The following is a 19,950-nucleotide window of genomic DNA, read 5'->3' as shown; positions in this document are numbered from 1 at the left end:
TCATGACAGGGAAGACATTCTCGCTAGTTCTTAGGTACAATCTTGGCAGGAAGGCAAAATAAATGTTTCGATAGACAACGCTTCATAAGTCCCGTGTTCACATATAAGTATAATAAGACTCCGAACCAAAGACAATTACAACGTATTGGTGACACTGTGCTTCAGTGCAGGGAGGAGGAGACGTCATGGCCAGGCCTCGGGATACGACCCCTGCCCAATGCGCCTCCACCTACCTGCCCTGGGTCATTACAAAGGAAAAACGAAAAAACACTGTTAAAAAAATATGAATAAAGAAAAACCTAAAAAGGACATAATAAACATAAACGAAAAAAACAGCGAAAAAAGAAAAGAAATGAAAAAAAAGTGGATCAGTCGTAAAAAAAGTGGTAGAGCACTGGTAAAATAAATAAAAAAAAAGTTGGTAGAGCGTTCGCTTGGCATGTGAAAGGTCCAGGCTTCAAGCCGCGGCGCCTCCATTTTTTGTGGTCAGTGCATGGTAAGTGTTGGTCGCGGCGAACCTAAAGGCACGCAAGATGTTGCAAAGCCAGCGTCACAGACTGATATGATGTATACTGACGTAAGGAGAGCAAGATGTAAGTGTGGGGACCGGCTGTTATCGAGGTGTCATCGAGTGCAGATCTGTCTTAGGTATCGCGGCTTAACCTCATTGAAGTCTAGAGGGTGGACAACACGTTGGTCTTACTCAGAGCGGTGTCCGAATTCTATTTTCGACGTTATACGTGCCACTTTCATTGTGGCCAACTACGATTCGATACAGAATGCACGAAACCTGAAAGACACCCTAACGGATACATAGAGAGTAGTGTTTGTCTGCTGAATAATGGGAGTGCAAGGGTCTGTGTCGTCTATATGGCTGTATGTAGCACCATTAGTCTTTGGGGGGCGGGCGTAGCTCAGATGGTAGAGCGCTCGCTTAGTATGCGAGAGGTACTGGGATCAATACCCAGTGCCTCCAGAATTTTTAACACACCTACATGCGCACCTTGCCATGCAAGTGGAATAATTCACAACCAGCAGATGTGTCTAGGAAGATACAAGCGAATGATTAGCATCCACAATTGACAAGCGTGCTGTTATTAGTGCGCAGGAAGCACCCTCCTCCCACGCCTACACTTAATTTAGAAACAGTACAAGTGTTCCCGTAAGGTTCTCAAGCCTATGTCGGAAAGATCTGCCTTGCGCTGAGTTCACGTAAATCCCACTGCACATTCCTATTCTTTGCGTGCAGTCAGCTGCTACTGGTGTTGCTAGTTGTGACTGCTGATAACAGATGCCGTAGCAATCAATTCATGGAGTGAGTTGTATGTTTTGCGATAGTCTGTCTCTGACAAGCAAGCACAGGTGACATAGGTGCGAACACAGGAAGCTTGCAGACCCTCGCTGCCTGCAGACACCGAGCAGCCACACTAGGAGGGCGGCCTAAGCCGTAGGCGAAATGTGCTCATTCGCTTTGGCGCGACGTCGAACTATAAATAATGCTGTCACTAGCGTCAGCGTCGTGGAAAGTCGGAAAAGTCGGCTGCGAGGGTGAGTGCCAAGTTTGGGGAGCGTTTCGTAGTATGCGCAGTGCAATGGAGACGCGGAAACTTGTTGTGGCCCAGTGTTTTGCAGTTGGACGACAAGATTGGTACACAGTAGTAAAGAGCGAGGCACTGAGTTGGCATGAATAATGGAGTGCACAATGGGACTCGAGATGTGTTTGTTACCTCAGGTGCTGTATGATTGTCGACAAGGAGGGAAAACGGAGCAATTTGTGACGGCTCTTTCAATTTAAGACGTTAAAAACAGACGGAATTTGCATTTGTAATACCAGAGCATCGAAACTACTTGGAACTTTTGTGTATATGAACGGGTCCGCGCCTTTGTACTCTGCTCCCTTCACCGCTACAAACCAACAACCATCGTGTCCGTGCGCATTTGAGCCGCAAAGAATGGGGAATAGCGCAGTTTGCTCGTGCATGGGGCGTAGCTCAGTTGGTAGAGCGTTCGCTTGGCACGTGAAAGGTCCAGGATTCAAGCCGCGGCGCCTCCATTTTTTGTGGTCAGTGCATGGTAAGTGTTGGTCGCGGCGAACCTAAAGGCACGCAAGATGTTGCAAAGCCAGCGTCACAGACTGATATGATGTATACTGACGTAAGGAGAGCAAGATGTAAGTGTGGGGACCGGCTGTTATCGAGGTGTCATCGAGTGCAGATCTGTCTTAGGTATCGCGGCTTAACCTCATTGAAGTCTAGAGGGTGGACAACACGTTGCTCTTACTCAGAGCGGTGTCCGAATTCTATATTCGACGTTATACGTGCCACTTTCATTGTGGCCAACTACGCTTCGATACAGAATGCACGAAACCTGAAAGACACCCTAACGGATACATAGAGAGTAGTGTTTGTCTGCTGAATAATGGGAGTGCAAGGGACTGTGTCGTCTATATGGCTGTATGTAGCACCATTTGTCTTCCGGTGGGCGGGCGTAGCTCAGATGGTAGAGCGCTCGGTTAGTATGCGAGAGGTACTGGGACCAATACCCAGTCCCTCCAGAATTTTTAACACACCTACATGCGCACCTTGCCATGCTAGTGGAATAATTCACAACCAGCAGATGTGTCTAGGAAGATACAAGCGAATGATTAGCATCCACAATTGACAAGCGTGCTGTTATTAGTGCGCAGGAAGCACCCTCCTCCCACGCCTACACTTAATTTAGAAACAGTACAAGTGTTCCCGTAAGTTTCTCAAGCCTATGTCGGAAAGATCTGCCTTGCGCTGAGTTCACGTAAATCCCACTGCACATTCCTATTCTTTGCGTGCAGTCAGCTGCTACTGGTGTTGCTAGTTGTGACTGCTGATAACAGATGCCGTAGCAATCAATTCATGGAGTGAGTTGTATGTTTTGCGATAGTCTGTCTCTGACAAGCAAGCACAGGTGACATAGGTGCGAACACAGGAAGCTTGCAGACCCTCGCTGCCTGCAGACACCGAGCAGCCACACTAGGAGGGCGGCCTAAGCCGTAGGCGAAATGTGCTCATTCGCTTTGGCGCGACGTCGAACTATAAATAATGCTGTCACTAGCGTGAGCGTCGTGGAAAGTCGGAAAAGTCGGCTGCGAGGGTGAGTTCCAAGTTTGGGGAGCGATTCGTAGTATGCGCAGTGCAATGGAGACGCGGAAACTTGTTGTGGCCCAGTGTTTTGCAGTTGGACGACAAGATTGGTACACAGTAGTAAAGAGCGATGCACTGAGTCGGCATGAATAATGGAGTGCACAATGGGGCTCGAGATGTGTTTGTTACCTCAGGTGCTGTATGATTGTCGACAAGGAGTGAAAACGGAGCAATTTGTGACGGCTCTTTCAATTTAAGACGTTAAAAACAGACGGAATTTGCATTTGTAATACCAGAGCATCGAAACTACTTGGAACTTTTGTGTATATGAACGGGTCCGCGCCTTTGTACTCTGCTCCCTTCACCGCTACAAACCAACAACCATCGTGTCCGTGCGCATCTGGGTCGCAAAGAATGGGGAATATCGCAGTTTGCTCGTGCATGGGGCGTAGCTCAGTTGGTAAATACAGTTTCGGTAGTTCCGCTTGAGACGCGACAGCGATCGGACGTGCTGTGTATTCGATCCGCCGTTACCCTCGGGTTGTGAATATTTACCTTCTGTGTGTGACGTTTCTTTGTCTTCTGTTTTTCGTTGTTTCTTTGCCCTAGTGTTTGTTTTGTGTCTTGCGTTGTATTGCGGCTTTTGCCGCATTAATTAATTGTTATGGCTTCCCGGTTGTTTCCGCGGAAGTGTACTCTCAGTTTTCAGTTTAACAAGGCTACCAGGAATGTCCAACCGACATCGTTGGAAATTCACGAATGGATTGTGGACACGATTGGCATTACATCGGACCAGGTACATACGGCGTATTTTGATACAGAATTATACTGCTTTTTTGTGAAATTGTTGAACCCGGTTTTGCTGGATAAGATATTACTTAAACATGGTGAGCAAGTGTCGTTCCGTCATAGGGATGGTTCTGTTAGCAGTGTTACTGTCTCAAATGCTGAAATTACGTATACCACAGTTCAGGTTTGTAATTTACCCCCTGAAGTTGACAACAGCTATCTTAAGGAAGCTTTGCTTGGTTATGGTACTGTTCGGTCAATTCGAAATGAACGTTGGTCTGCACAACATAAGCTGCAATGTTATAATGGTGTCAGATCAGTTGAAATGCATATTAAGTCTAATATACCGTCCCATCTGATTGTATGTGGTTATCGTGTACATCTTACTTATGAGGGGCAGCTTGGTACATGTTTCCTATGTAATGAACATGGTCATGTTCGAGCTAATTGCCCTAAGCGGGTATTTGTGCTTAAAAATGGCCTAGCACAGCGCCGCAAATTAACGGTTACCGATCTTGTGCCAGCAGCTTCCTCCACTGTTTCCTATCTGCCTCCTGCAGTAGCTTCTTCACAACAGGTGTCACCCTCCCCTGATGCAGGTTTTCCTCCGCTACCCACTCGCCCAGACGTATCGGCTGCTCCTATACCGATTCCGTCTGTTTCCAACAACAAACGCCGTCGTGCTAGTGATACCGGTAGCACTGATGACGAAGCTGCTGTTTCGCAGCCGGTTTGCGAATCTGATGAGAGAATTCCAGAATCTCCCATGCCTGTTTCGGAATCTGTTCCCGCTGTCTCTCCTGCTTTGCCTGATGACGTCAAACTTGCTGCCATGCCGTCGGCGCAAGAGCCACAACATTCGGTCGAGGTGTTGTTGACATCCCCACCGCCACAGGCATCACAACATGTTGACGACACTTCGATGGAGACGGCTGTTTGTCGGAAAACCGCTCCTAGAACTGCGCGCTCCGCATCAGCAGACTCCAAACCTATCTTACCACCTCCTACACTTCCAATACCTACACATTCTGAAACCGGTGCCGATGTTCCTGATGCAGTTTTCCCCTTGATGGCTCCTCCTTCGGACTCCTCTCGCCCTGCTAATCCTTCGGACGCTTTGGTTGACGTGCCTGATCTCGAACCCCCCACTCCGCCTGCTCTTGAATCTGGTGTGCATCAGATACGTCGTCGGGTGAAAGTGCCCCCCAATCTCCACGCGGTGCGGAAGAAACATAAGCATGCGAAGGACGACTCTGATTCCGTTGATTCTGGACAATCACCCTCTGCCATGTCTGATGTTGATGATATGGATGTAGTTGCTTCTAGTGTGGTGTAATTTGGGTTCATTTCCCATTTTTTGGTTGATGTTGCAGGCGTACACGTTTATTACCTTAAATATAAATGGCATTCAATCTGCTCTGAAGTTAGCGTCTCTGCAGCAGTTTATTTATGACTCTGCAGCTGATATTGTTTTCCTGCAGGAAGTCTCCGTTGCACACCTGTTTGTTCCTGGTTTTCGCACTATTATAAATTTTGCACCTGAGTTTTCTGCAGGTACTGCTTTCCTAATTCGTGACGGTATCCCCGTTACCGAAATTGAGCTTTTAGACTCGGGACGGGGCATTGGTTGTCGGTTATTTGACACGACCTTGGTTAACATTTACGCCCCCTCTGGTTCTAGCAAGCGGCAGGAAAGGTCTCGTTTTTATAAAGAGGATCTGATTTACCTTTTACGAAAAAATCCTGCGATCTTGATATTGGGGGGCGATTTTAATTGTGTGTTACAAGCTAAAGACCAATCCCCTCATTTTAATTATTGTTTTGAGCTACATTCTCTTGTACGTCAATTACGACTACGCGATGCGTGGGAGGTTAAACACCCCACTTTAGTTAAATTTACATTTTTTACTGCCACCTCAAGTAGTCGACTTGACCGATTGTATATTTCTGATCCCCTTAGTGTTTCTGTTTTAGATGTAGATGTTATTCCAGCCAGTTTTACGGATCATTGTGCCCTTGCTGTTATAATTAATTTGGAGCGTCAACCTCTTAAACTTTATAGGCCGCTGTGGAAATTAAATGTCTCCTTGCTCGATGACCCTGACATCGAACCTCTAATACAGACGGCGTGGGACATTTGTTTACGTTCTCTGCGATACTATCCGTCTAAGCTTCACTGGTGGATCCACTGTGTGAAGCCAAAACTACGTCGCACTTTAATGTCCTACAGTTATAATAGAGCGCGAGATCTGAAACTGACTTTTGAATATTACTATTCGGTGCTTCGCGAACTTTATGACTGCTACGGCCGCAGGTTCGAATCCTGCCTCGGGCATGGATGTGCGTTATGTCCTTAGGTTAGTTAGGTTTAAGTAGTTCTAAGTTCTAGGGGACTGATGACCACAGCAGTTGAGTCCCATAGTGCTCAGAGCCATTTGAACCATTTTGAACTTTATGATACTTCTACAATGGCATGTGCCCACCTTTCTGAGATTCGGAAAATTAAGGCCAAGCTACTTAGTATTAAGCGGCTTCAGATGGAAGGATTGAAGATTAAATCTAAACAACCGTCCACGTTAGCTCATGAAATGACTTCTATGTACCATCTGTTTCGTCACCACAAGAACCGTCGACGTGTATTGATTGACGGCCGTATGGCAGCTGATGGTCGCCGGCTTACCTTACAGAATCAAATAAGCCATGAACTTACCTGCTACTATGAGACGTTATATACTGCGGCTGATTCTGATCCGATTGATGTTGACGAGATTTTAACTGCTATCCCATCAGTTTTAACAGAGGACCATAATGCGAAATTTTTAGCTCCTTTTACTGCAGACGAAATTTCAGCTTTCATTGTTTGTTCAGCATCTCACAAATCTCCTAGTCCTGATGGCCTACCTAAGGAGTTTTTTGTTCGCTTTTGGCCTATTGTAGGGCCTGTTTTTACGGATATTGTGAATGAAATCTTGAATGGTGGCACAATTCCAGCCGATTTCAAGAGAGGTACGGTTGTCCTGATACCTAAATCTGCTGGTTTGAAGACAGCTAGTGACTTTCGTCCTTTAACCCTATTAAATTTTGACTATAAGACGGCCGCTAGGGCTGTTAATGCACGTCTATCCCTCTTGCTTACACCTGTGATACCTCCTTGTCAAAGCTGCTTTCCAGGGCGCTCTATATTGACGTCTCTGGCGGGGTATCGTGATGTCGTGTCGATTGTCGCTGTCACCAATATTTCCTGTGCGCTTTTATTTGTTGATTTTAGTAAGGCCTTTGATCGTGTGTCCCATTCGTTTTTAGAGCTTCTGCTGCGCCGGCTCGGTTTTAATGAACAGGCGCTGCTGGTACTTAAGAATATGACGACTGGCATTTCTGCTAAGATTGACATTAATGGCCAGCCGACAAAGGTCATTGATATTCAACGTGGCTTCCCGCAAGGTAGTCCTTTATCCATGACCCTTTATGCTCTCTCCCTTCAACCAGTCCTTACACGTCTCAACTCGACACTTCGTGGTCTTACGATCTCTGGGGTTACCCAGACGGCAACAGCTTATGCTGATGATCTGGTTGTTTTGCTTCGTTCCACCGCAGAAGTGCCGCAGTTGAAAATGGAACTCGATAAATTTTCTGCGGCCTCAGGTTCTCGTATCAATCCCCGTAAAAGCAAGCTCCTGAATTTGCGGGGCTTTGAACGTGTGGTTGTTCCGTGGGTTACAGCTGTTGAACACCATACACATTTAGGTATCTATCTTGAACGTTGTCCTCTTCGGATGGCTGCAAAAAATTGGCAAGTGGCCATTTCCAAGCTGCAAGGTGTTTTATTAGAACACTCATGGCGTTCGATACCGCTACTGCAAAAAAAGCGTGTATTAGACACTTATGTTTTATGTAAAGTATATTACGTTGCTCAGCTGTTTCCGCTTCCCCGAATGCAGGGTGCAAAAATGGTCCAGCTTATTAACAGATATATTTGGCGGGGGCATATTTTTAAATTACGTTGTGATGTTCTTACGAAGCCGCGTCTTGAGGGCGGCTTGTCGTTCACCGACGTCCGTGTCAAGGCTGCTGCCCTTTATGTTAAGCGAACCCTCCATCTTTTATTATCTGAGTCCCCGACTGTTACTTCGCGATTATTCCATGTCGTTCGTCCTGCGAGCTTGTCACCGCCCATTAACGTTGGGCCTCTAAATGCGAAGCTACGGCATGTTCGGGACTTCTACATTGAGATTAGTTACCTAGATCTCCACTTACAACGTCGTCCTGTTATTACTACGCTAACCCTGCTTGACAAATGGCGACGGTCTTCTTCTTCCAACCCGATTGTTTTGCATTATCCCAGTTTTAATTGGCGTAACATATGGACGAATATTAGCTTACCCGTTCATTCAGCAACTGTTGCCTCCCAATGGTATAAGGTAGTTAATCAGCTGATTCCTACGAACGAACGCCTTCATCGTATAGGTTTATGTGTCTCTCCGCTTTGTCAAACGTGTGGTTGTGTTGATACACTCCAACACCGATTTACCTGCGCTGACCGTCATCGCATGTGGCACTGGCTGCGCCGACAATTGGCTTTACTCACCAGGAGCTCCGAATCGGCATTTAAGACTGATATTCTCTGCTGGCCGGACACGGTTTTTTATCCCCGGACCAAGAACAACACCGTTATGTGGCTTCTTGGCCGATACATTTTTGCAGTGGTTGATGATCATGGTATTACCGATTTCATTTCGTTTACTGGTTACATGCTTCATGAGTACTGGACGCAAAAGTCTTTCCCACACCTTAAGAGGGACTTTGCGAATATGCTTACTATTGTTTTCGAAAAGCAGGGAGTTGGTTAAGTTTCAATTTCTATTGATCGCTCCTGCGCCTGAATCATTAATGGAACCGGTATAGGGGCATACTGAGCTAACTTCATGACAGGGAAGACATTCTCGCTAGTTCTTAGGTACAATCTTGGCAGGAAGGCAAAATAAATGTTTCGATAGACAACGCTTCATAAGTCCCGTGTTCACATATAAGTATAATAAGACTCCGAACCAAAGACAATTACAACGTATTGGTGACACTGTGCTTCAGTGCAGGGAGGAGGAGACGTCATGGCCAGGCCTCGGGATACGACCCCTGCCCAATGCGCCTCCACCTACCTGCCCTGGGTCATTACAAAGGAAAAACGAAAAAAAAACTGTTAAAAAAATATGAATAAAGAAAAACCTAAAAAGGACATAATAAACATAAACGAAAAAAACAGCGAAAAAAGAAAAGAAATGAAAAAAAAGTGGATCAGTCGTAAAAAAAGTGGTAGAGCACTGGTAAAATAAATAAAAAAAAAAGTTGGTAGAGCGTTCGCTTGGCATGTGAAAGGTCCAGGGTTCAAGCCGCGGCGCCTCCATTTTTTGTGGTCAGTGCATGGTAAGTGTTGGTCGCGGCGAACCTAAAGGCACGCAAGATGTTGCAAAGCCAGCGTCACAGACTGATATGATGTATACTGACGTAAGGAGAGCAAGATGTAAGTGTGGGGACCGGCTGTTATCGAGGTGTCATCGAGTGCAGATCTGTCTTAGGTATCGCGGCTTAACCTCATTGAAGTCTAGAGGGTGGACAACACGTTGCTCTTACTCAGAGCGGTGTCCGAATTCTATTTTCGACGTTATACGTGCCACTTTCATTGTGGCCAACTACGATTCGATACAGAATGCACGAAACCTGAAAGACACCCTAACGGATACATAGAGAGTAGTGTTTGTCTGCTGAATAATGGGAGTGCAAGGGACTGTGTCGTCTATATGGCTGTATGTAGCACCATTTGTCTTCGGGTGGGCGGGCGTAGCTCAGATGGTAGAGTGCTCGCTTAGTATGCGAGAGGTACTGGGATCAATACCCAGTGCCTCCAGAATTTTTAACACACCTACATGCGCACCTTGCCATGCAAGTGGAATAATTCACAACCAGCAGATGTGTCTAGGAAGATACAAGCGAATGATTAGCATCCACAATTGACAAGCGTGCTGTTATTAGTGCGCCGGAAGCACCCTCCTCCCACGCCTACACTTAATTTAGAAACAGTACAAGTGTTCCCGTAAGTTTCTCAAGCCTATGTCGGAAAGATCTGCCTTGCGCTGAGTTCACGTAAATCCCACTGCACATTCCTATTCTTTGCGTGCAGTCAGCTGCTACTGGTGTTGCTAGTTGTGACTGCTGATAACAGATGCCGTAGCAATCAATTCATGGAGTGAGTTGTATGTTTTGCGATAGTCTGTCTCTGACAAGCAAGCACAGGTGACATAGGTGCGAACACAGGAAGCTTGCAGACCCTCGCTGCCTGCAGACACCGAGCAGCCACACTAGGAGGGCGGCCTAAGCCGTAGGCGAAATGTGCTCATTCGCTTTGGCGCGACGTCGAACTATAAATAATGCTGTCACTAGCGTGAGCGTCGTGGAAAGTCGGAAAAGTCGGCTGCGAGGGTGAGTTCCAAGTTTGGGAAGCGATTCGTAGTATGCGCAGTGCAATGGAGACGCGGAAACTTGTTGTGGCCCAGTGTTTTGCAGTTGGACGACAAGATTGGTACACAGTAGTAAAGAGCGATGGACTGAGTCGGCATGAATAATGGAGTGCACAATGGGGCTCGAGATGTGTTTGTTACCTCAGGTGCTGTATGATTGTCGACAAGGAGTGAAAACGGAGCAATTTGTGACGGCTCTTTCAATTTAAGACGTTAAAAACAGACGGAATTTGCATTTGTAATACCAGAGCATCGAAACTACTTGGAACTTTTGTGTATATGAACGGGTCCGCGCCTTTGTACTCTGCTCCCTTCACCGCTACAAACCAACAACCATCGTGTCCGTGCGCATCTGGGTCGCAAAGAATGGGGAATAGCGCAGTTTGCTCGTGCATGGGGCGTAGCTCAGTTGGTAGAGCGTTCGCTTGGCGTGTGAAAGGTCCAGGGTTCAAGCCGCGGCGCCTCCATTTTTTGTGGTCAGTGCATGGTAAGTGTTGGTCGCGGCGAACCTAAAGGCACGCAAGATGTTGCAAAGCCAGCGTCACAGACTGATATGATGTATACTGACGTAAGGAGAGCAAGATGTAAGTGTGGGGACCGGCTGTTATCGAGGTGTCATCGAGTGCAGATCTGTCTTAGGTATCGCGGCTTAACCTCATTGAAGTCTAGAGGGTGGACAACACGTTGCTCTTACTCAGAGCGGTGTCCGAATTCTATTTTCGACGTTATACGTGCCACTTTCATTGTGGCCAACTACGATTCGATACAGAATGCACGAAACCTGAAAGACACCCTAACGGATACATAGAGATTAGTGTTTGTCTGCTGAATAATGGGAGTGCAAGGGACTGTGTCGTCTATATGGCTGTATGTAGCACCATTTGTCTTCGGGGAAGCGGGCGTAGCTCAGATGGTAGAGCGCTCGCTTAGTATGCGAGAGGTACTGGGACCAATACCCAGTGCCTCCAGAATTTTTAACACACCTACATGCGCACCTTGCCATGCAAGTGGAATAATTCACAACCAGCAGATGTGTCTAGGAAGATACAAGCGAATGATTAGAATCCACAATTGACAACCGTGCTGTTATTAGTGCGCAGGAAGCACCCTCCTCCCACGCCTACACTTAATTTAGAAACAGTACAAGTGTTCCCGTAAGATTCTCAAGCCTATGTCGGAAAGATCTGCCTTGCGCTGAGTTCACGTAAATCCCACTGCACATTCCTATTCTTTGCGTGCAGTCAGCTGCTACTGGTGTTGCTAGTTGTGACTGCTGATAACAGATGCCGTAGCAATCAATTCATGGAGTGAGTTGTATGTTTTGCGATAGTCTGTCTCTGACAAGCAAGCACAGGTGACATAGGTGCGAACACAGGAAGCTTGCAGACCCTCGCTGCCTGCAGACACCGAGCAGCCACACTAGGAGGGCGGCCTAAGCCGTAGGCGAAATGTGCTCATTCGCTTTGGCGCGACGTCGAACTATAAATAATGCTGTCACTAGCGTGAGCGTTGCGTGAGCGTCGTGGAAAGTCGGAAAAGTCGGCTGCGAGGGTGAGTGCCAAGTTTGGGGAGCGATTCGCAGTATGCGCAGTGCAATGGAGACGCGGAAACTTGTTGTGGCCCAGTGTTTTGCAGTTGGACGACAAGATTGGTACACAGTAGTAAAGAGCGAGGCACTGAGTTGGCATAAATAATGGAGTGCACAATGGGGCTCGAGATGTGTTTGTTACCTCAGGTGCTGTATGATTCTCGACAAGGAGTGAAAACGGAGCAATTTGTGACGGCTCTTTCAATTTAAGGCGTTAAAAACAGACGGAATTTGCATTTGTAATACCAGAGCATCGAAACTACTTGGAACTTTTGTGTATATGAACGGATCCGCGCCTTTGTACTCTGCTCCCTTCACCGCTACAAACCAACAACCATCGTGTCCGTGCGCATCTGAGTCGCAAAGAATGGGGAATAGCGCAGTTTGCTCGTGCATGGGGTGTAGCTCAGTTGGTAGAGCGTTCGCTTGGCATGTGTAAGGTCCAGGGTTCAAGCCGCGGCGCCTCCATTTTTTGTGGTCAGTGCATGGTAAGTGTTGGTCGCGGCGAACCTAAAGGCACGCAAGATGTTGCAAAGCCAGCGTCACAGACTGATATGATGTATACTGACGTAAGGAGAGCAAGATGTAAGTGTGGGGACCGGCTGTTATCGAGGTGTCATCGAGTACAGATCTGTCTTAGGTATCGCGGCTTAACCTCATTCAAGTCTAGAGGGTGGACAACACGTTGGTCTTACTCAGAGCGGTGTCCGAATTCTATTTTCGACGTTATATGTGCCACTTTCATTGTGGCCAACTACGATTCGATACAGAATGCACGAAACCTGAAAGACACCCTAACGGATACATAGAGAGTAGTGTTTGTCTGCTGAATAATGGGAGTGCAAGGGTCTGTGTCGTCTATATGGCTGTATGTAGCACCATTAGTCTTTGGGGGGGCGGGCGTAGCTCAGATGGTAGAGCGCTCCCTAAGTATGCGAGAGGTACTGGGATCAATACCCAGTGCCTCCAGAATTTTTAACACACCTACATGCGCACCTTGCCATGCAAGTGGAATAATTCACAACCAGCAGATGTGTCTAGGAAGATACAAGCGAATGATTATCATCCACAATTGACAAGCGTGCTGTTATTAGTGCGCAGGAAGCACCCTCCTCCCACGCCTACACTTAATTTAGAAACAGTACAAGTGTTCCCGTAAGATTCTCAAGCCTATGTCGGAAAGATCTGCCTTGCGCTGAGTTCACGTAAATCCCACTGCACATTCCTATTCTTTGCGTGCAGTCAGCTGCTACTGGTGTTGCTAGTTGTTACTGCTGATAACAGATGCCGTAGCAATCAATTCATGGAGTGAGTTGTATGTTTTGCGATAGTCTGTCTCTGACAAGCAAGCACAGGTGACATAGGTGCGAACACAGGAAGCTTGCAGACCCTCGCTGCCTGCAGACACCGAGCAGCCACACTAGGAGGGCGGCCTAAGCCGTAGGCGAAATGTGCTCATTCGCTTTGGCGCGACGTCGAACTATAAATAATGCTGTCAGTAGCGTGAGGGTCGTGGAAAGTCGGAAAAGTTGGCTGCGAGGGTGAGTGCCAAGTTTGGGGAGCGATTCGTAGTATGCGCAGTGCAATGGAGACGCGGAAACTTGTTGTGGCCCAGTGTTTTGCAGTTGGACGACAAGATTGGTACACAGTAGTAAAGAGCGATGCACTGAGTCGGCATGAATAATGGAGTGCACAATGGGGCTCGAGATGTGTTTGTTACCTCAGGTGCTGTATGATTGTCGACAAGGAGGGAAAACGGAGCAATTTGTGACGGCTCTTTCAATTTAAGGCGTTAAAAACAGACGGAATTTGCATTTGTAATACCAGAGCATCGAAACTACTTGGAACTTTTGTGTATATGAACGGGTCCGCGCCTTTGTACTCTGCTCCCTTCACCGCTACAAACCAACAACCATCGTGTCCGTGCGCATCTGAGTCGCAAAGAATGGGGAATAGCGCAGTTTGCTCATGCATGGGGCGTAGCTCAGTTGGTAGAGCGTTCGCTTGGCATGTGTAAGGTCCAGGGTTCAAGCCGCGGCGCCTCCATTTTTTGTGGTCAGTGCATGGTAAGTGTTGGTCGCGGCGAACCTAAAGGCACGCAAGATGTTGCAAAGCCAGCGTCACAGACTGATATGATGTATACTGACGTAAGGAGAGCAAGATGTAAGTGTGGGGACCGGCTGTTATCGAGGTGTCATCGAGTACAGATCTGTCTTAGGTATCGCGGCTTAACCTCATTCAAGTCTAGAGGGTGTACAACACGTTGGTCTTACTCAGAGCGGTGTCCGAATTCTATTTTCGACGTTATATGTGCCACTTTCATTGTGGCCAACTACGATTCGATACAGAATGCACGAAACCTGAAAGACACCCTAACGGATACATAGAGAGTAGTGTTTGTCTGCTGAATAATGGGAGTGCAAGGGTCTGTGTCGTCTATATGGCTGTATGTAGCACCATTAGCCTTTGGGGGGGCGGGCGTAGCTAAGATGGTAGAGCGCTCCCTAAGTATGCGAGAGGTACTGGGATCAATACCCAGTGCCTCCAGAATTTTTAACACACCTACATGCGCACCTTGCCATGCAAGTGGAATAATTCACAACCAGCAGATGTGTCTAGGAAGATACAAGCGAATGATTATCATCCACAATTGACAAGCGTGCTGTTATTAGTGCGCAGGAAGCACCCTCCTCCCACGCCTACACTTAATTTAGAAACAGTACAAGTGTTCCCGTAAGATTCTCAAGCCTATGTCGGAAAGATCTGCCTTGCGCTGAGTTCACGTAAATCCCACTGCACATTCCTATTCTTTGCGTGCAGTCAGCTGCTACTGGTGTTGCTAGTTGTTACTGCTGATAACAGATGCCGTAGCAATCAATTCATGGAGTGAGTTGTATGTTTTGCGATAATCTGTCTCTGACAAGCAAGCACAGGTGACATAGGTGCGAACACAGGAAGCTTGCAGACCCTCGCTGCCTGCAGACACCGAGCAGCCACACTAGGAGGGCGGCCTAAGCCGTAGGCGAAATGTGCGCATTCGCTTTGGCGCGACGTCGAACTATAAATAATGCTGTCACTAGCGTGAGCGTCGTGGAAAGTCGGAAAAGTTGGCTGCGAGGGTGAGTGCCAAGTTTGGGGAGCGATTCGTAGTATGCGCAGTGCAATGGAGACGCGGAAACTTGTTGTGGCCCAGTGTTTTGCAGTTGGACGACAAGATTGGTACACAGTAGTAAAGAGCGATGCACTGAGTCGGCATGAATAATGGAGTGCACAATGGGGCTCGAGATGTGTTTGTTACCTCAGGTGCTGTATGATTGTCGACAAGGAGGGAAAACGGAGCAATTTGTGACGGCTCTTTCAATTTAAGGCGTTAAAAACAGACGGAATTTGCATTTGTAATACCAGAGCATCGAAACTACTTGGTACTTTTGTGTATATGAACGGGTCCGCGCCTTTGTACTCTGCTCCCTTCACCGCTACAAACCAACAACCATCGTGTCCGTGCGCATCTGAGTCGCAAAGAATGGGGAATAGCGCAGTTTGCTCATGCATGGGGCGTAGCTCAGTTGGTAGAGCGTTCGCTTGGCATGTGTAAGGTCCAGTGTTCAAGCCGCGGCGCCTCCATTTTTTGTGGTCAGTGCATGGTAAGTGTTGGTCGCGGCGAACCTAAAGGCACGCAAGATGTTGCAAAGCCAGCGTCACAGACTGATATGATGTATACTGACGTAAGGAGAGCAAGATGTAAGTGTGGGGACCGGCTGTTATCGAGGTGTCATCGAGTGCAGATCTGTCTTAGGTATCGCGGCTTAACCTCATTGAAGTCTAGAGGGTGGACAACACGTTGGTCTTACTCAGAGCGGTGTCCGAATTCTATTTTCGACGTTATATGTGCCACTTTCATTGTGGCCAACTACGATTCGATACAGAATGCACGAAACCTGAAAGACACCCTAACGGATACATAGAGAGTAGTGTTTGTCTGCTGAATAATGGGAGTGCAAGGGACTGTGTCGTCTATATGGCTGTATGTAGCACCATTTGTCTTCGGGGAGGCGGGCGTAGCTCAGATGGTAGAGCGCTCGCTTAGTATGCGAGAGGTACTGGGACCAATACCCAGTTCCTCCAGAATTTTTAACACACCTACATGCGCACCTTGCCATGCAAGTGGAATAATTCACAACCAGCAGATGTGTCTAGGAAGATACAAGCGAATGATTAGCATCCACAATTGACAAGCGTGCTGTTATTAGTGCGCAGGAAGCACCCTCCTCCCACGCCTACACTTAATTTAGAAACAGTACAAGTGTTCCCGTAAGATTCTCAAGCCTATGTCGGAAAGATCTGCCTTGCGCTGAGTTCACGTAAATCCCACTGCACATTCCTATTCTTTGCGTGCAGTCAGCTGCTACTGGTGTTGCTAGTTGTTACTGCTGATAACAGATGCCGTAGCAATCAATACATGGAGTGAGTTGTATGTTTTGCGATAGTCTGTCTCTGACAAGCAAGCACAGGTGACATAGGTGCGAACACAGGAAGCTTGCAGACCCTCGCTGCCTGCAGACACCGAGCAGCCACACTAGGAGGGCGGCCTAAGCCGTAGGCGAAATGTGCTCATTCGCTTTGGCGCGACGTCGAACTATAAATAATGCTGTCACTAGCGTGAGCGTCGTGGAAAGTCGGAAAAGTCGGCTGCGAGGGTGAGTGCCAAGTTTGGGGAGCGATTCGTAGTATGCGCAGTGCAATGGAGACGTGGAAACTTGTTGTGGCCCAGTGTTTTGCAGTTGGACGACAAGATTGGTACACAGTAGTAAAGAGCGATGCACTGAGTCGGCATGAATAATGGAGTGCACAATGGGGCTCGAGATGTGTTTGTTACCTCAGGTGCTGTATGATTGTCAAAAAGGAGGGAAAACGGAGCAATTTGTGACGGCTCTTTCAATTTAAGGCGTTAAAAACAGACGGAATTTGCATTTGTAATACCAGAGCATCGAAACTACTTGGAACTTTTGTGTATATGAACGGGTCCGCGCCTTTGTACTCTGCTCCCTTCACCGCTACAAACCAACCAACCATCGTGTCCGTGCGCATCTGAGTCGCAAAGAATGGGGAATAGCGCAGTTTGCTCGTGCATGGGGCGTAGCTCAGTTGGTAGAGCGTTCGCTTGGCATGTGTAAGGTCCAGGGTTCAAGCCGCGGCGCCTCCATTTTTTGTGGTCAGTGCATGGTAAGTGTTGGTCGCGGCGAACCTAAAGGCACGCAAGATGTTGCAAAGCCAGCGTCACAGACTGATATGATGTATACTGACGTAAGGAGAGCAAGATGTAAGTGTGGGGACCGGCTGTTATCGAGGTGTCATCGAGTACAGATCTGTCTTAGGTATCGCGGCTTAACCTCATTGAAGTCTAGAGGGTGGACAACACGTTGGTCTTACTCAGAGCGGTGTCCGAATTCTATTTTCGACGTTATATGTGCCACTTTCATTGTGGCCAACTACGATTCGATACAGAATGCACGAAACCTGAAAGACACCCTAACGGATACATAGAGAGTAGTGTTTGTCTGCTGAATAATGGGAGTGCAAGGGTCTGTGTCGTCTATATGGCTGTATGTAGCACCATTAGTCTTTGGGGGGGGCGGGCGTAGCTCAGATGGTAGAGCGCTCCCTAAGTATGTGAGAGGTACTGGGATCAATACCCAGTGCCTCCAGAATTTTTAACACACCTACATGCGCACCTTGCCATGCAAGTGGAATAATTCACAACCAGCAGATGTGTCTAGGAAGATAAAAGCGAATGATTAGCATCCACAATTGACAAGCGTGCTGTTATTAGTGCGCAGGAAGCACCCTCCTCCCACGCCTACACTTAATTTAGAAACAGTACAAGTGTTCCCGTAAGATTCTCAAGCCTATGTCGGAAAGATCTGCCTTGCGCTGAGTTCACGTAAATCCCACTGCACATTCCTATTCTTTGCGTGCAGTCAGCTGCTACTGGTGTTGCTAGTTGTTACTGCTGATAACAGATGCCGTAGCAATCAATTCATGGAGTGAGTTGTATGTTTTGCGATAGTCTGTCTCTGACAAGCAAGCACAGGTGACATATGTGCGAACACAGGAAGCTTGCAGACCCTCGCTGCCTGCAGACACCGAGCAGCCACACTAGGAGGGCGGCCTAAGCCGTAGGCGAAATGTGCTCATTCGCTTTGGCACGACGTCGAACTATAAATAATGCTGTCACTAGCGTGAGCGTCGTGGAAAGTCGGAAAAGTCGGCTGCGAGGGTGAGTGCCAAGTTTGGGGAGCGTTTCGTAGTATGCGCAGTGCAATGGAGACGCGGAAACTTGTTGTGGCCCAGTGTTTTGCAGTTGGACGACAAGATTGGTACACAGTAGTAAAGAGCGAGGCACTGAGTTGGCATAAATAATGGAGTGCACAATGGGGCTCGAGATGTGTTTGTTACCTCAGGTGCTGTATGATTCTCGACAAGGAGGGAAAACGGAGCAATTTGTGACGGCTCTTTCAATTTAAGGCGTTAAAAACAGACGGAATTTGCATTTGTAATACCAGAGCATCGAAACTACTTGGAACTTTTGTGTATATGAACGGATCCGCGCCTTTGTACTCTGCTCCCTTCACCGCTACAAACCAACAACCATCGTGTCCGTGCGCATCTGAGTCGCAAAGAATGGGGAATAGCGCAGTTTGCTCGTGCATGGGGTGTAGCTCAGTTGGTAGAGCGTTCGCTTGGCATGTGTAAGGTCCAGGGTTCAAGCCGCGGCGCCTCCATTTTTTGTGGTCAGTGCATGGTAAGTGTTGGTCGCGGCGAACCTAAAGGCACGCAAGATGTTGCAAAGCCAGCGTCACAGACTGATATGATGTATACTGACGTAAGGAGAGCAAGATGTAAGTGTGGGGACCGGCTGTTATCGAGGTGTCATCGAGTACAGATCTGTCTTAGGTATCGCGGCTTAACCTCATTCAAGTCTAGAGGGTGGACAACACGTTGGTCTTACTCAGAGCGGTGTCCGAATTCTATTTTCGACGTTATATGTGCCACTTTCATTGTGGCCAACTACGATTCGATACAGAATGCACGAAACCTGAAAGACACCCTAACGGATACATAGAGAGTAGTGTTTGTCTGCTGAATAATGGGAGTGCAAGGGTCTGTGTCGTCTATATGGCTGTATGTAGCACCATTAGTCTTTGGGGGGGCGGGCGTAGCTCAGATGGTAGAGCGCTCCCTAAGTATGCGAGAGGTACTGGGATCAATACCCAGTGCCTCCAGAATTTTTAACACACCTACATGCGCACCTTGCCATGCAAGTGGAATAATTCACAACCAGCAGATGTGTCTAGGAAGATACAAGCGAATGATTATCATCCACAATTGACAAGCGTGCTGTTATTAGTGCGCAGGAAGCACCCTCCTCCCACGCCTACACTTAATTTAGAAACAGTACAAGTGTTCCCGTAAGATTCTCAAGCCTATGTCGGAAAGATCTGCCTTGCGCTGAGTTCACGTAAATCCCACTGCACATTCCTATTCTTTGCGTGCAGTCAGCTGCTACTGGTGTTGCTAGTTGTTACTGCTGATAACAGATGCCGTAGCAATCAATTCATGGAGTGAGTTGTATGTTTTGCGATAGTCTGTCTCTGACAAGCAAGCACAGGTGACATAGGTGCGAACACAGGAAGCTTGCAGACCCTCGCTGCCTGCAGACACCGAGCAGCCACACTAGGAGGGCGGCCTAAGCCGTAGGCGAAATGTGCTCATTCGCTTTGGCGCGACGTCGAACTATAAATAATGCTGTCACTAGCGTGAGGGTCGTGGAAAGTCGGAAAAGTTGGCTGCGAGGGTGAGTGCCAAGTTTGGGGAGCGATTCGTAGTATGCGCAGTGCAATGGAGACGCGGAAACTTGTTGTGGCCCAGTGTTTTGCAGTTGGACGAC

General features: G+C 47.7%; 1 protein-coding gene across 1 annotated transcript; it reads left to right on the top strand.

Annotated features, from left to right (window-relative positions):
• Positions 1 to 352: 352 nt before the first annotated feature.
• LOC126302620 (uncharacterized) lies at positions 353 to 5,241 on the top strand. The gene is made up of 2 exons (XM_049991739.1): positions 353 to 397; positions 4,483 to 5,241. Exons 1-2 carry the CDS (start codon positions 353 to 355, stop codon positions 5,239 to 5,241), a joined length of 804 nt encoding a protein of 267 aa, XP_049847696.1.
• Positions 5,242 to 19,950: the final 14,709 nt, after the last annotated feature.

This window comes from Schistocerca gregaria, unplaced genomic scaffold (assembly GCF_023897955.1).
Source record: "Schistocerca gregaria isolate iqSchGreg1 unplaced genomic scaffold, iqSchGreg1.2 ptg000174l, whole genome shotgun sequence".
Lineage (NCBI taxonomy): Eukaryota > Metazoa > Arthropoda > Insecta > Orthoptera > Acrididae > Schistocerca > Schistocerca gregaria.
The sequence above is the reverse complement of the archived record's forward strand: the minus strand, read 5'-3'. Positions and strand labels throughout refer to the sequence as shown.